Raw genomic sequence first — 13,022 nt, 5'->3', positions numbered from 1 at the left:
ATGTGCACAGCATGGGTGGGAGGAGGGGATGGCCTGGGGAGACCCTGGGTGCAGGTGTCACCCACAGCAGTAGGGGAATGATACTGGCCCGCACTGGTGTTCTTATGGTGCGCAGGAGCTGGTTCCTCCATCTCATGCTAAAATGGGGCTGGAGAAGTCAGTGCCATTGGTTAAAGTATAAAGGAATCCAGATGTGAGGGTTTGGAGCGTGTGTGGGTATGATGGGGGCTGAGCGCTGTTACAGATACATTTACGTTCTCTTTTACAAATGCAAAGAGCAGGCAAAAGCCACTTTCAATAATTTATTTTAAAATCAATGCTAATGAGATTCTGTCTCGTCAGTGGCAGAGTTTTACAATAAAGTCTGATTTATTTAGGAAAGATTTTTGGTGCTGCTTCCCATCTAATGGGGGAGCCGTTGCTGTGACCCCCCAACTTGGGATGCAATTTGTAATTGGCAGCGGGGCTCTGACCTGGTTTGCATCGATCAGCTGGGGTGGGAGAGCCGCTGGGGCTGGGGCTGCTCCCCTTGCCTCACGCTCGGGTGGGATCAGGAGACCCAGGCTTGGTTTCTGCTGGGTCTGCCAAAAGTGACAGCAAAGCCATGTCCCCTGGGATGCAGCAGGGACATCCCCCGCCCCACGCTGCCCAGCTGCCCGGTGCGAGGTGCGGATGAGCCACCTGCCTGTGTCGGCTTTCTGAACGGCTTCAGATTTGCATTTTTTTTTTAGTATTATTTTATTAGGTCACTTCTGGTATTTATGGTTGCAGAAGGAAGCCTGGGCTGTGATGGCAGCCAACGTGGGTGCTGTGCACCCGACTTGCACCAGCACCCAGTGTTAAACAATCTTATTTAAACTTATTTACGTGTAGATCCTTGCTCCTGTCAGTCTCCAGCCATCCTGCAGGGCTTCCCCACGACTTCCAGCCCCCCTGTCCATAACCTTTTCCACAGTATCATTTCTCATTATTTTCTTGCATCCTCTCTCCCCACCCTCTGCAGCCAGCCTGCCTGCCTTCTCCTCTGCTGCCCAGGGTCCTCTTTCTCCTCCGTCACTCCTGCTCCTGCCCCCAGCCATCCTTGCTTGCCGTCCTGGCATTTCTCCTCCGCGTCTTGTTTTCTCTGCGTGGCGAGTCCGGCACGGGAAGCTTCTCTTCCTATAGGGCACTCAGCAAAGTGCTGCCTAAATTTATGAGGCTATAATAAGTGATTTGTTTTTACCAGTGCTAACAACAATTCATATTTTTCTGCAACACGTTTTAAAATATTATCTGTGACTTCCTCCCTTCCACTCTTCACAATTAAGCCGGGAATTTATTATTCTGACAGTCAGATGCTCTCGCAGCCCTCTGCCTGCCTGGGGGTTTGGTGTAGCAGTAATGCTCACAGCCCTTCCCTTGACTTCTCTGCTCTGTTCCCCCCCCAGATGAGGAGCCGGAGCCCCCATTCCCAGAGGACAGTGAGGATGCCAGGAGCAGACAGAGAAGCGGTAAGAGCCCACGCTGCTCTGGCGAGCCCACAAGACCTGCAGGTCATGGCTGAGGGGTCCGAGTCCAGCCACCTTCAAGCATCCTGGTGGTGGAGGGTGTGCGGAGAACGGGGAGGCCCCAGAGCAGACTGATGGGTGACAGAGGAGACTCTGCAGCTGGCGAAGTTCAGATAATTTGGGCTTGGGGAATTGGAGGATGGAGGCTGGAGGTTCGGTGTTGGATGCTGTGGATGGGGAGTGGCTAAACCAGTCTTCTCCATGCTGTGGGCATGGGGGACGCGCCTCCTTTTTGGCCAGACAGTCCATGAGGGGTGGCTTTAGTGAGCTTTCGATGGAGGAGCCCCAGCATCCATCCCCCCTCCTGCCTGGTGAGATCTGTGCGCTGAAGGATCTCCCATGGAGGCACCCCCATCCCTGTCCTTTATCCCATCCCGGACCACAGAGAGGGAGCCAGCCCTCCCGCTGCATCCCAAAGGGCTGGGGAGAGGCAGAAAGACCCTGGAGAGAGAGCAGGAAGCGAGTCATGGTCCAGAGGAAGCTGCCGCAGGGAGGGATCTTGGCGCTGGAAGGACGTGCATCGCCACCCCAGGAACCAGTAGCCTGAGAGCCTGCCATGGTCACTAGGGCCCCCACCCCTGCTTTTTCCTTAAGGACCCACACCATGGGATGGGAGCGGAAGATCTGTTTCCTCCCCAGTCCCACCTGCTTCACTTTCCATCGCCGCTTCCACGCCGGCACAGGAAAGCAGCGCTTGTGTCCGAGCAGCCGGGGCTGGACTGGCTGGGGGCTTCCTGCCGTCCTGTCGCTCCTCGCCGGACGGGAAAACACATCCTCCTGGCAAAGCCCCGCTTGGGAGAGCTTCCTGCACCATCCTCCCGCTCCAGAGTCTGGAGGGGACGGTCTGACTGCAGGCATCCCACTTGCCAGGTGCTGGAGGCTGGAGGTTCGGTGTTGGATGCTGTGGGTGGGGGGTGGCTTACCGGCTTCACACACGCTCGTGCTCCCTTGAACGCGCGAGAACCCCAGGCACTGCCCGGCTGGTTTACCCCTCCCAGCACCCCGAGAGCCTCCATTGCCGGTGTTTCTGGAACACCTGACCCAACAGTTCCCTTCAGCCAACATCAAACCCCCTTGGATGTTTCTTGGGTAGTTGTCCCCAGCCCAGGAGAGTGCTCAGACCTGTTGCTACTGAAATCTTGGTAGCACAGGCAGGGTCAAGTCCCCGCTGCTTGCAGAGACCAAAGCAAGCCAGCCTTTCTCCACCCCACATGGTTTTGCAGAGCTTGTTTCCCAGCCTCCCCCCCATGATGACTTATTTGGCCACTGGAGCATGTGGCAGCTGCAGCTGGTATCAGCACCCAAAGCTCGGAAAAAACAACATCCCGATCTTTATAACTGTGGTCCTAAAGCTGGGCTGTACATCTGTCCGTGGAGACACCTCGGCGCGGGGTATGAAGCAGAAGGTGATGGGACACGTGTGCGCACGCACGTTGGTCTTTGCCTTTCACAACTGCCCCAGCATTTACACATCCAAAGGCGCAGGCTTGGGAAAGCAGCTCCCCCGTGGGTTTTGCAGCTCGGGGTGAGGGTCACTGGGGAGCAGAGCACGGCTTCATGGCAGGCCGGTGCCGGGGGTGGTAACAAACCTGCACCCCAAGGCCACCCCAAGGATTTTGGCACTCGCCTGTCACAGCCCTGCCAGCCATTTAAACACCCTGCTCATACTCATTAGCATCTGCCTGGCAGTTGTAATTGTTGTTAATCGTTATAACTGGTTTAGTTATTAGCATTGTCATGATTGCTTTAAGTCCTGTGTCTGTTTTTACACTAAATAATATATTAGACTCTTGCCTCGGAAAAGCTGGGCTGCATTTCAAGGGGAAAGGTTATGGCAGCGCCGGGAACCCCAGCCCTGGTGCCTTTTGCCTTGGTAATTTGTGCTTCTGGCCAACTGGCCCAACGGTGAGAAAGAGATGATGGGAGCCCTTGAGCAGAGGGCTGGGCTGCAGGGAGGGAGGGAAGGGGCTATTTCTTAATTATGTCACACGGCCAAAGTGCCAGATGAGCATTTGGCTAATGGAATACTATTGTTTCTAATTTCTAAGAACCACAAGGATGCCACAATGCTGGAGCAGCCCAGCAGATCCAGCTGAGGGCTTCAGGCTGCTCCTGCCAAGACACCCATTTGCTCCTCTCAAGGCTGCTTAATCCCTTGCCTTCTGCACCAGCTGAGCTTCGGGGCTGCCGCTGCAGTGCGAGCTTACCAGCCGAATACAAACAGAGCAAAATTCCTCTACTTGGAAAACAACAAAGCCTCGCAGCCTGCTTCGCACCGCAGTCCCCAGCGCCTAGCGCGGCGGGAGGTTTCACCTAGCATGAGCACAGCCGTGAAAAGCCCTGAGCTGGGGATGGTTGTCATTAGGTTTCAGCATCAACAAGCTTGTGAAGCAACACGCCCGGAGCAAAGGGGCTGGGGCGGCTCGTGCCTCTCCCACAGCCTCTTCTGGGGGCTGCTCAGGCTGCAGAAGAAAATGATGCGGTTGTCACATTTGGCTGGTTTTCTTAATGACCCCAAGGCCCATAAACACGGGAGCAGGCTCTCGTCCCACTTACATCAGTGTAAATCAGTCACACTGAAATCACGGCTCTGCCTGAACACAGATTTAAATGTCTAGACGGGGCACCGGGGCTTTTTAAACATAACCTCTTCGCTGTAAAAGTGAGAGGGATTCGTGCAGGGTAAGGCAGGAGCCCTGGGATGGGTTGTCTGGGCCTGACCCACGTCCCACCCAGCCTCGGAGGATCGTGGACACCCACTGTCCCCTGTGGAGGCTGCAGAGAGAAATCCTCCCACGCCTGGCCTTGTCCTGAAGTGCTAAAACGGGAGACGGGATCCCTTTGCTGCAAACAGTCTTAATTTTCAGAAGATATTCTTAGCAGCTGGCACAAACTTCTCCGTTGCTTTTGAAGCTGCGGCTGGGGATTAAGCGCAGAGCCCGGCCGTGCTTTCATCGTGAGGCATCTTCCTCATCCGATGCAATTAATTCTGACCTTTTGAAGGCAGGGTTGGAGGCAGGGGTGAGACCTTCCATCCGACCAGCTGACATAGTTGGAAAAAACACACAAACTTCTGGGAGCACGAACATTCCTGTGGGCTGGAAATGTTCCTCCCTTGATATTTGCGGAGTATCATGTCCAGGCTCCTGCGCAGGGCTTCTGCGAAGCCTCTGTCTCACAGCAGCTTCTCCTTTCTCTGCTCTTTGATGCGATGGCAAGATGCCTCCAAGGTCTTCTTGTTCCTTTGATAAGCAGGAAAGTGCAGATGTGGGATAGGGAGGCATCTCCCAGGTGTTCCTGCTAAATGAGGGACAACTGGGACAAGGCTGACTCCAGCTTCCCGGCAGCATCTTCGGTGTGGGCGAGCAGCCCCACGGCTCCCTGTCCCGGGGGAGCTCCAGGCAGGAATGGGCGCTTTTGGCTCTGGAAACGACTTGTAGGGAGATGTATTTTCTGTTTCAATCCAAACCCTCTTCCTCTCCCGATACCTCAGTGACACAGAGCAGAACTCTGAAGAGGAGCAGAGGCTGGTGCGGGGCATCGCTACATTTAAATCACTTTAGCAGCAAGTTAATGATGATGCTCCACAGAATTACCGGTATTTTTTATGCCACTGGTGCAGCCTTTCCCCACCCTTGCACACCAGCAGGTTGGTGCCAAGCACCTTCTCCCCGTACCAGGTTATTCCCTGCATTGCGATGTTGTCCTCACACCCTCCTCCCATAACGACCTTTTCTGTTAATTACACAGTTTGCTGGCCTCTACCAAAGCTGCTGCTTGCCTCATCCTCCTGCTCGGTGCCCGCACGCCCTGATATTTCCTCTGCCTCCAGTTCATAACCTCTGGTTCCTGCACTTAGCACAAGCTTAAATAACTCAGTAGCTCCTACTCCTGCTATTCCCTCCACAATCTTCTCCTCACCACTGTGTGCTCCCCCTTTAATACTTTCCAAAGGATGCAGACCTACTTTTTTTTTTTCCCAGCCTTTCTATTTAAGTTCCCCAAGTCCCTGAGTCATTCCAGTTGCTCCCTGCTGTGCCATTATCCATCTCTGTAATGTCCTTTTTCATATTTAGGTGATCAAATCTGGGCACAGCACTCCAGATGCACCCTTATCACTCGGTCCCTTATACCATATTAGAAACATTTCCTCCAACATGTGCTCAATATTTTCTATTTATGCTTTCTGGGCTTGGCTCAGCCGCGTGGCAGAGCAGCACAGACCGCTGGTACAGCCCCAGTGCTCAATCCCCACACCCCTGCAGAACGTGGTTTTACTGGCTTTAATTATCCATGAGGGTCACATCATGGAGATGTCCATGTCGTGACATCTGGATTCACCCCCACTTTGGTGCCATGCCATCAGAGCAGTCTCCTGCCTGAAGTTTTTGGTCCAGAAGCATGTTTGAATGGCTGTCTTGTGTGCTGGAAAACTGGGACTCTGCGGGTTTTGGGAGTGTTTTTTTGATGCTGTGAAGGATCTTTTAGACGTGCTGGGAGAGGTCGCTTCCCCAGCCTGCAAACTGGGCACAGCAGCATCTCCTTTGGTCGTGGGGCTCTGCAAGAGCTTGGCATCAGGCTCATCTGGTTCCATCACAGGGTGGGATGCTTTCTGCCCCCATGGCAGCGACCCACCTTGCATGGTGGCTGGGGTCTCTAAGCCAGTTTTTGGGGTGGGAAATGCCGTTCTGAGCTGGCAAAGATGGAAATGTTTCATTCTGGAAACGCTGCTGTGAAGTTTTCCAGAAAACCCACACACACATTTAGCCCAGGGCGGTCCCCAGCCTTGGCACCGCTTGCCAACAGCCTCATCAGCCCAAACCCACGGCTTTCAGCAAACGGATCATTTGCTTCTCAAAAAAATAGGGAAAAAAGAGTCTGCTGGCTGACGTTCTCTCCCCTTTCTGCAGCAGGCCGTGCTCACAGGCATCGAGCGGAGGCTCTGCCTTCCCAAACTCACAGCTCGGTGGGAAGATGGAGATCTGAGCTATCGGGCTGTATCGTGGCATGGAAGGTTTGGGACCTTCTCTGACCTCTTGGCAATAGGGGGTGAAGGCAGGTGGTTGCTCCCTGCCCTCCTCCCATCGCCATTCCTGCTCTGGGCGCTCCCAGTCAAGCAGTCGGTGCGGTTTGCTTGCTGAGCGGGCCCTGCAATCCCCTGCTTAGCTGCTTTAATTAACAAATAAACTCGACTATCACCTTCCCCCAGCAGCATCCTCCCAGAAGCCCCGTGCAAATACCCATGTTAAGTAACCGTAGTGCTCGTCCATGGCCCCTGGCATGGCTGTCACTGTGGTGGGGACACTGCTCAGCAGAGCTGGCACTGGTGCCACGTGTCCCGTCTTGACCAGGTTATGGATGACCACCCCAGGGACAGCTTGATTTGAGCCTGAGGAGGAGATGAAGGGCTTGGGAAAGAGGGAAGGCAACCTCGGGTCCCTTTGTGGTTTGTGGTAAATAGCGTTAATTCAGGGTCTTCCAAAATGGAAACATTTATCAGCAGGTTTATGTGTATTTACTGATAGATACTGCGTGTATTTATTGACCAGCCTCTTTTTCCTGCAGTACCTCTTCGGCCTCTGCCTGTTAATTGAAGCGTAAAATTAATAACACCAACATTTCCTTCCTTTCCCCAACGAATACCAGCCCCTCTCCCCCCCCACCCCCACTCCCCACCACCCCAATGTTTCCCCATATAATTCCCTGTCACCCTGACCTCTCTGTTTTTCCCCAGGAGGTCCCCAGCGAGATTACGCTAATTACTACCAAGGCATGTGGGACTGCATCAGCGAGCATCCCGACGAGCTCTCCTTCCGCCGCGGGGACCTCATCTACATCCTAAGCAAGGTAGAGCATCGCCGGCAGCCCCACGTTCATCAGCACGGGGCTGGGGCTCAATTGCAAGGTCAAGAGCTGATGAAATTGCTAAAAATCAAGTTCCAGAGCAGAGTTAAATAGCAACCGGACCCGGCATCCCGCTTTCCCCCTCCGTGACTGCCCCATCAATGCCACTCCTGTGAGTACCCCCTGTCTTCACACGTGACATTTCTAATGCCCCAAAGCCAGATTTTATTTTTTTTTTTTCATGGTAATGGAGTCTGTACGTGCTGTTGCTCAGGTATTACAGGGGTAATTGAGTTGCTCAGCCGGGTGTGACCAGGGCTCCCTTCGGCAAGCACACGCAGGTGAATAAATTAAGTGTTTGCCTTAGCAGGTCTGCAGGGGCAAGAGCAGAGCCACCAGTGTGACCCCCTCCTACCCTGCCTGTCCCCCCAGGGCTCTGTCCTGGCTCCCAGCCGGTCCCTGCTGGACCACGGTGGCCTCGACTGGCAGCAATGAACTGGGGCGGTTGCATTTCATGGGTGATGTTTTGTGATGCACTTTGCACCCTGATCTGGCAGGGGATCAGCGATGAGCCTGGGGGGCTGCACGTTGCTGGTGGTATTTTGCAATGTGCTTGGTACCCCAAGAGACAGCGATGAACCTGGGGGTGTTGCGTGGTGGGGGCGATGCTCTGCAACGCGCTTTTGCACCCTGATACAGCATGGGGACGGTGGCTTGGAGGGGGTTGCATTTTGCTGGTGGTGTTTTGCAATGTATGATGCAACCTGACTTGGTGCTCGGTGCAGCTCTGGCAGTGAGGAGGGGGGACAGCACCATCCCCCCTGTGCACAGCATCCTCCTGGCCGAGGTGCTGGGACGGCCGGTTCCTTGGCTGCCAACACCACATCTCTGGCTCAATCCCCCTTTCTGGGGAGGTTCAGCAGCCACATCTCAGGGCACAGCGTTGCCCACGCTCTGAGCAGCATCCCCCAGGCCACCGGGCATGGCCAGCACACTGGTTTTTGCTGGTTTTGCGTTTGCCCTCGGTGGGCACCCACCCAGGGAAGGTCGAGCCCAACCATAGTGGTTAAGGGCAGTGGGTGCAGCGATGGCTCAACTGTGGCAGGTACAGTCCTTTGAAGAGCACCTCCAAGTCTCAGGCTTCTTAAAACCACATTTAGAGCTGAGAAAAAGGTCCAGAGTTCATTTGGCAGCCACAGGATGTCCCCAGGGTGGACACAGGTGATCGGATGCCACAGTGATGGACAGGACGGCAACATCAGCAGCATCAGGCTTCTCCCTGGAGGTCTGTCCATCCATCCAAGCCCTTGAGGCTGGACCCCAGCACGGGTGCCCTTCACTCCCACAGGCTCGGAGCCAGGCGCTGCTGGCACTGGGCACCCCTGAGACCGGTGTGGGCTGCCCACCCGCCTCCCCGCCAGCTCGCAGCTGGTGTGGCACGGGCATTTTTAGCTGGTGCTTTTGAGGCCAGCTCCTGTGCATCCCCGCAGAGGCAGCTGCATCCCTGGCAGCAGCAGAGAGCAGCTTCAAGTCTGGGCTTCGCCGCCCCTTTCTGGAAGGTTGAGAATTCCCCATCTGTGGATCTCAAAGCACTTTATGGCAGCATTTAGCGACTTGCTTCCCCCGGGACGGTGCTGATGTGCTCCGGGCACTGAACCCACAGCGCTGGCTCATCACCTCATTTATCCAGGGAGTGACACGAGGAGCAGCCCACGGCTGTCCCTGGGGGGTGACACCCGCAGCCCAGGGTGCTCGTGCACTGTCAGCACCTTGGTCCATCCCACTGACGGCCAAGCGGGTCAGGTGTCCCACCCCCCTGTGCCAGCTCGGGGACACAGCTTGGAGTCACGGCAGGGTTTTCGCTCTCTTCAGTGGCTCCAGATTGTGACTCTTGTGCTGGCTTCCTCACACGTAACCGATCGGTCCTGAGAGCTTTTCCCCCGTAAATTACTTTGTGCAACGGATGCTCGCGGCCGCCGCAGAACGGAGGCGGCGTGGGGCCGGAGGGGGGGAAAGGAGGGGGGCAGCGAGGAGGGGGAGGAAAGGTGTTTGAAAAGCCTGTTCACTCAGCTGCATTTTAATTTCCTTTTCAATCTTGTCCCAATTAATTTCGCAGAATTAATCTCACAGAAGCAAACTCGGCAGCATCGAGGCTGCCGTTTTAGCGGTGCGGTCGCTCTGTCTGAACATGAAATAGTAGCTAATATAAAAATCCATCTGGTGTGTTTGAAACACACGCCGGCTGCTGCTTGGGTCCTGTCTGACATTTCGAGCATCAGCAGCGGGAAAAAGTGATTTGGGGGTTAGTGGACATCAGTAGCTGGGGGGAGCCGGCAGCCCCAGGGCTGCGAGTGCGGGGAGGGTGGGGGATGCTGCAGCAGATGGGATGCACGGTCCTGCCTGCAGCATCGTCACCCACCACAGCCCTCCTCGGAGCGGTCCCTTCAGTGCTGTGTCCCCATGGCCCCGACCCCCGACCTGGGCACCTGTGCCAGCACTGGGAGCCTTTGACTGGGAGTCAAGGGAGTGCCACTGTCAAGGGCTTTGCTCAGCACCCCTGCAGACCCGGGCAGGAGGCTCCTTGTTGTACTCCAGTGCCACCAGTGCTTCGTTGGGCCCCAGTGCTGCCGCGATAACGGGGACAGGGTGGGTCACAGCCAGAGCTGGCCAAGCAGCAAAGCCCGTACCCCGTCTCATCCCTCTGCTTTACAGGGACCCCAAAACGCTACCATGCCGCTCAGTGCAGCCCAGCTGGGCTGATACACGTGGGAATGAATTTGGGGAGGGGAGAGCAGCAATCCCAGCAAAACGCCAGCGTCGCATCCCTTTCCCCGGCACCAGTCCCTTGTCCCCTGGCTGAGTGATTTGTATGTTATGATAATTATTTGAATGCAGCGAGACTTCCTATTTTAAGTGGGCTTAGTTGGATGTGACAAGCAGGCCATAAAACCGGATAAGTTAATTCTCTCAATTGCTTTCAATGAAAGCAGGGGGGGAAGGGGGGGGGGGGGCATATTCCCGTACCCCGGACCCCGAGCGAAAGGTGTGTGGTGACATCTAGTGGCATTTTGCCTGGGTTTGGGACCATCTCGCTGGTGGGGAGAGGCCGGGGGGTGGCCACGGGCCCCCGAGGATACGCTCAACCTCAGGGTGATGGAGCCAACGTGTGATGAGCCAGGTCGGGGCTCAGCGCAGCTGCATCCCGGGGCGGTGGGCTCAGCCTCCGGTGGGGTGGGCTGCAGGGATGGGCCCCCGAGGCTCAGCAGCGTTCGGTTCCCGTTAACAACCCCTCTGGGAGGCTTCTGAGTTGGGAGGGATGGGGATGGGACGGCGGGGTCAGCTGGAAGGCAACGGTCACCCACCGGTCAAATTCAAGCGAGGGCCATCCTTCCCCCGCCAGCCCCCTCGCCCCCCCGGCGGGAACCAATCGTCCAGAACAAGCCCCTGGCAGCCTCATTCCTCCCAGGTAATTTTTATAAATGAGGGGACACCCATTGCAGGCGAGGACAAAAGGGTGGCCGAGCGCCAGGGAGGCAGCGCTGATGATGCCCAGAGCCTGCGCATCCCCGAAGCCGCATCCCAGATTTTGCCCCATCTGTGGGGGCTCCCCAATGCTCCATCCCAAATTTTGCCCCAACCCCGCTGCTCTCACCCCACACCGACCACCATGCCGGCTCCAAGCGTGCCAGCCTGCCCTCCTCAGGGGGACCCTGGTCCCCACGGGGCAGTGGTGGCCGTGGCAGGGACATGTGGTGTCCCCTTCCCTGCAGCCGTGGTACCCCAGCGCCAGTCCTGGAGGTCACAGGGGGCTGCTGAGCTGCTATCCCCCGGTCCGTGAACCTCTCCTGGGGTGGCACGTGGTTCTGCTGGGGGGGTTTAAGGCGTACTCTGACCATTTATTTTGCACTGAAATTTATAATAAATGCTGTTAAAGACTTTGGCTTTGACAGAGGTAATAATAAATTCACTGTTAAAGACAGTAGTTTAATTCCTTATACCCTCCAATACTGCACAGAATAAACTATATTCATCACCGAGTAATTTTTTACCACATAAATCTTTAAAACTAACCATCGTAGGCTGTTGAGGCTGAAATATTGTGAATTTATTAGATATGCCCATGTAGTATTGGATTCAGAGGTTTCCATTCGAATATATTACAGAGGAAATTTGTGTCTTTAAGTGTGACAATCCTTCCATTTTCCAAAGCCAGCGTTATAACCAGCATCTCCTCCAGAGTCAACTCTGCCTTTATTAGACAGAGATTTAGTAACGAGCCCCTCGCTAATATGCCGGGGAGGTGGGGGTGACATTTGCTGCAATGCCCTGTTTCAAATGGGTGGCAAAAAAAAAAAAAAAGGTAAAAAAAAAAAAAAAAAAAAAAAAAAAAAAGGTTTTTGTTTCCAGCATAACAAATGCCCGACGATTTCCCAGCTTATTTCATAAATGGAAGTGGAAATTTCACTTGGGGTTGCTACGAGGGGAAATATTAAAGCGAAGCGTCGTCGTTAAACCCATCCCTCCCCGGCCATAACTTTCCCAGGCTGCCGTCGTTTTATGGATCTACATATTATATACATATATATGTGTGCGCGTGCGGGTAGATGGATGCGAGTTGTTTTTATTGGGGGGGGTGGTTCGTCAGCTATAGAGGGAACAAGAGGAGACCTGAGGATGAGACCCCAAGCGCACGTCGGCAACACCGGTCAGGAAGGGTTTAAATCTGGCACCGATTCACCAAGAGGTGACAGGCAACACCTCTGCCACCCTCACGAGCTGTGGGGTTTATTTGTCTGAGCCTGTTGAGCACCCGTGCTTCGAGCAGGCATCCTTGTTTCCTTTGCTAATGTAAAATACCAGCAGACAGTAGAAATCTTTGTTCATTAGAGAGAGACGGAGATAATTATAAAACCATCTCCCGGTTCATGAGGCGCGGGTAACATTTAAACCAATTGATGTGGTAACATTTAAAGCAGTTATATTGCAAAATGTCACGTACGGTCTAGTTTCATTAGAGACGAGTTAATAGATGGATGGAATTGAAACTCCCAGGCCTGGGCATAAAATAAAAAGTTTCCCTTTGCCATAACTCAGTCTCTCCAGCTGCTGCTGTGCCCTTCCCATGGACCAAATCCCAAAAGGTCTAAAACTTCCAGTGCTTCATCCTCTCTGCGGCAGTCACAAATCAAGAGTTAAAAATGACAGTCAGGGACAGCACAGAAACCCCTCGGCCGGGGGAAAGGGTGCTCAGAGGAGCCGGGTTCGGAGAACGGTAACGCACACCATGAAGGCTCAGCATCCCCGTTTGTGCTCTCCTCCACCCAAAGATGCTCGCAAGCCACCGGTGTTTTGCACTCGCTTCTGCACTCTTGCCTTTTTTCCTTTTATTTTTTTTTCCCCCTTTTCCAAGCTGCTCCATCTGTAAATGAACAAACATCTTGATTTTATAGCCTTTTGCTTTGTAACACGGAGGGGTGGAGGGGAAGGGGGGGGAAGTAGTGGAATGCCTAAGTAAGACTTTAATTCCAAATTCATTTACGCTATAGCGATGAAGTTGTCACAAACCATAATGCAGTATTTAATTAAAATAACAGAAGTGTATCTAGATATGTCCTGGGGTAGCTATCACCG

At 54.3% G+C, this 13,022-nt stretch overlaps 1 protein-coding gene across 2 annotated transcripts in view; it reads left to right on the top strand.

Annotated features, from left to right (window-relative positions):
* Positions 1-13,022, top strand: part of SKAP1 (src kinase associated phosphoprotein 1) — a 155,944-nt gene that overhangs the window by 134,767 nt on the left and 8,155 nt on the right. Inside the window, exons 10-11 of one of the 2 annotated variants that reach the window (XM_055697435.1) lie at positions 1,428-1,511; positions 7,282-7,394. In XM_055697435.1, the coding sequence (XP_055553410.1) occupies positions 1,428-1,511; positions 7,282-7,394 (197 nt within the window). The remainder of the gene's footprint in view (positions 1-1,427; positions 1,512-7,281; positions 7,395-13,022) is intronic. The other variant, XM_005440060.4, reaches the window with a different exon arrangement.

This window comes from Falco cherrug, chromosome 20 (assembly GCF_023634085.1).
Source record: "Falco cherrug isolate bFalChe1 chromosome 20, bFalChe1.pri, whole genome shotgun sequence".
NCBI classification, from domain to species: domain Eukaryota; kingdom Metazoa; phylum Chordata; class Aves; order Falconiformes; family Falconidae; genus Falco; species Falco cherrug.
The sequence above is the reverse complement of the archived record's forward strand: the minus strand, read 5'-3'. Positions and strand labels throughout refer to the sequence as shown.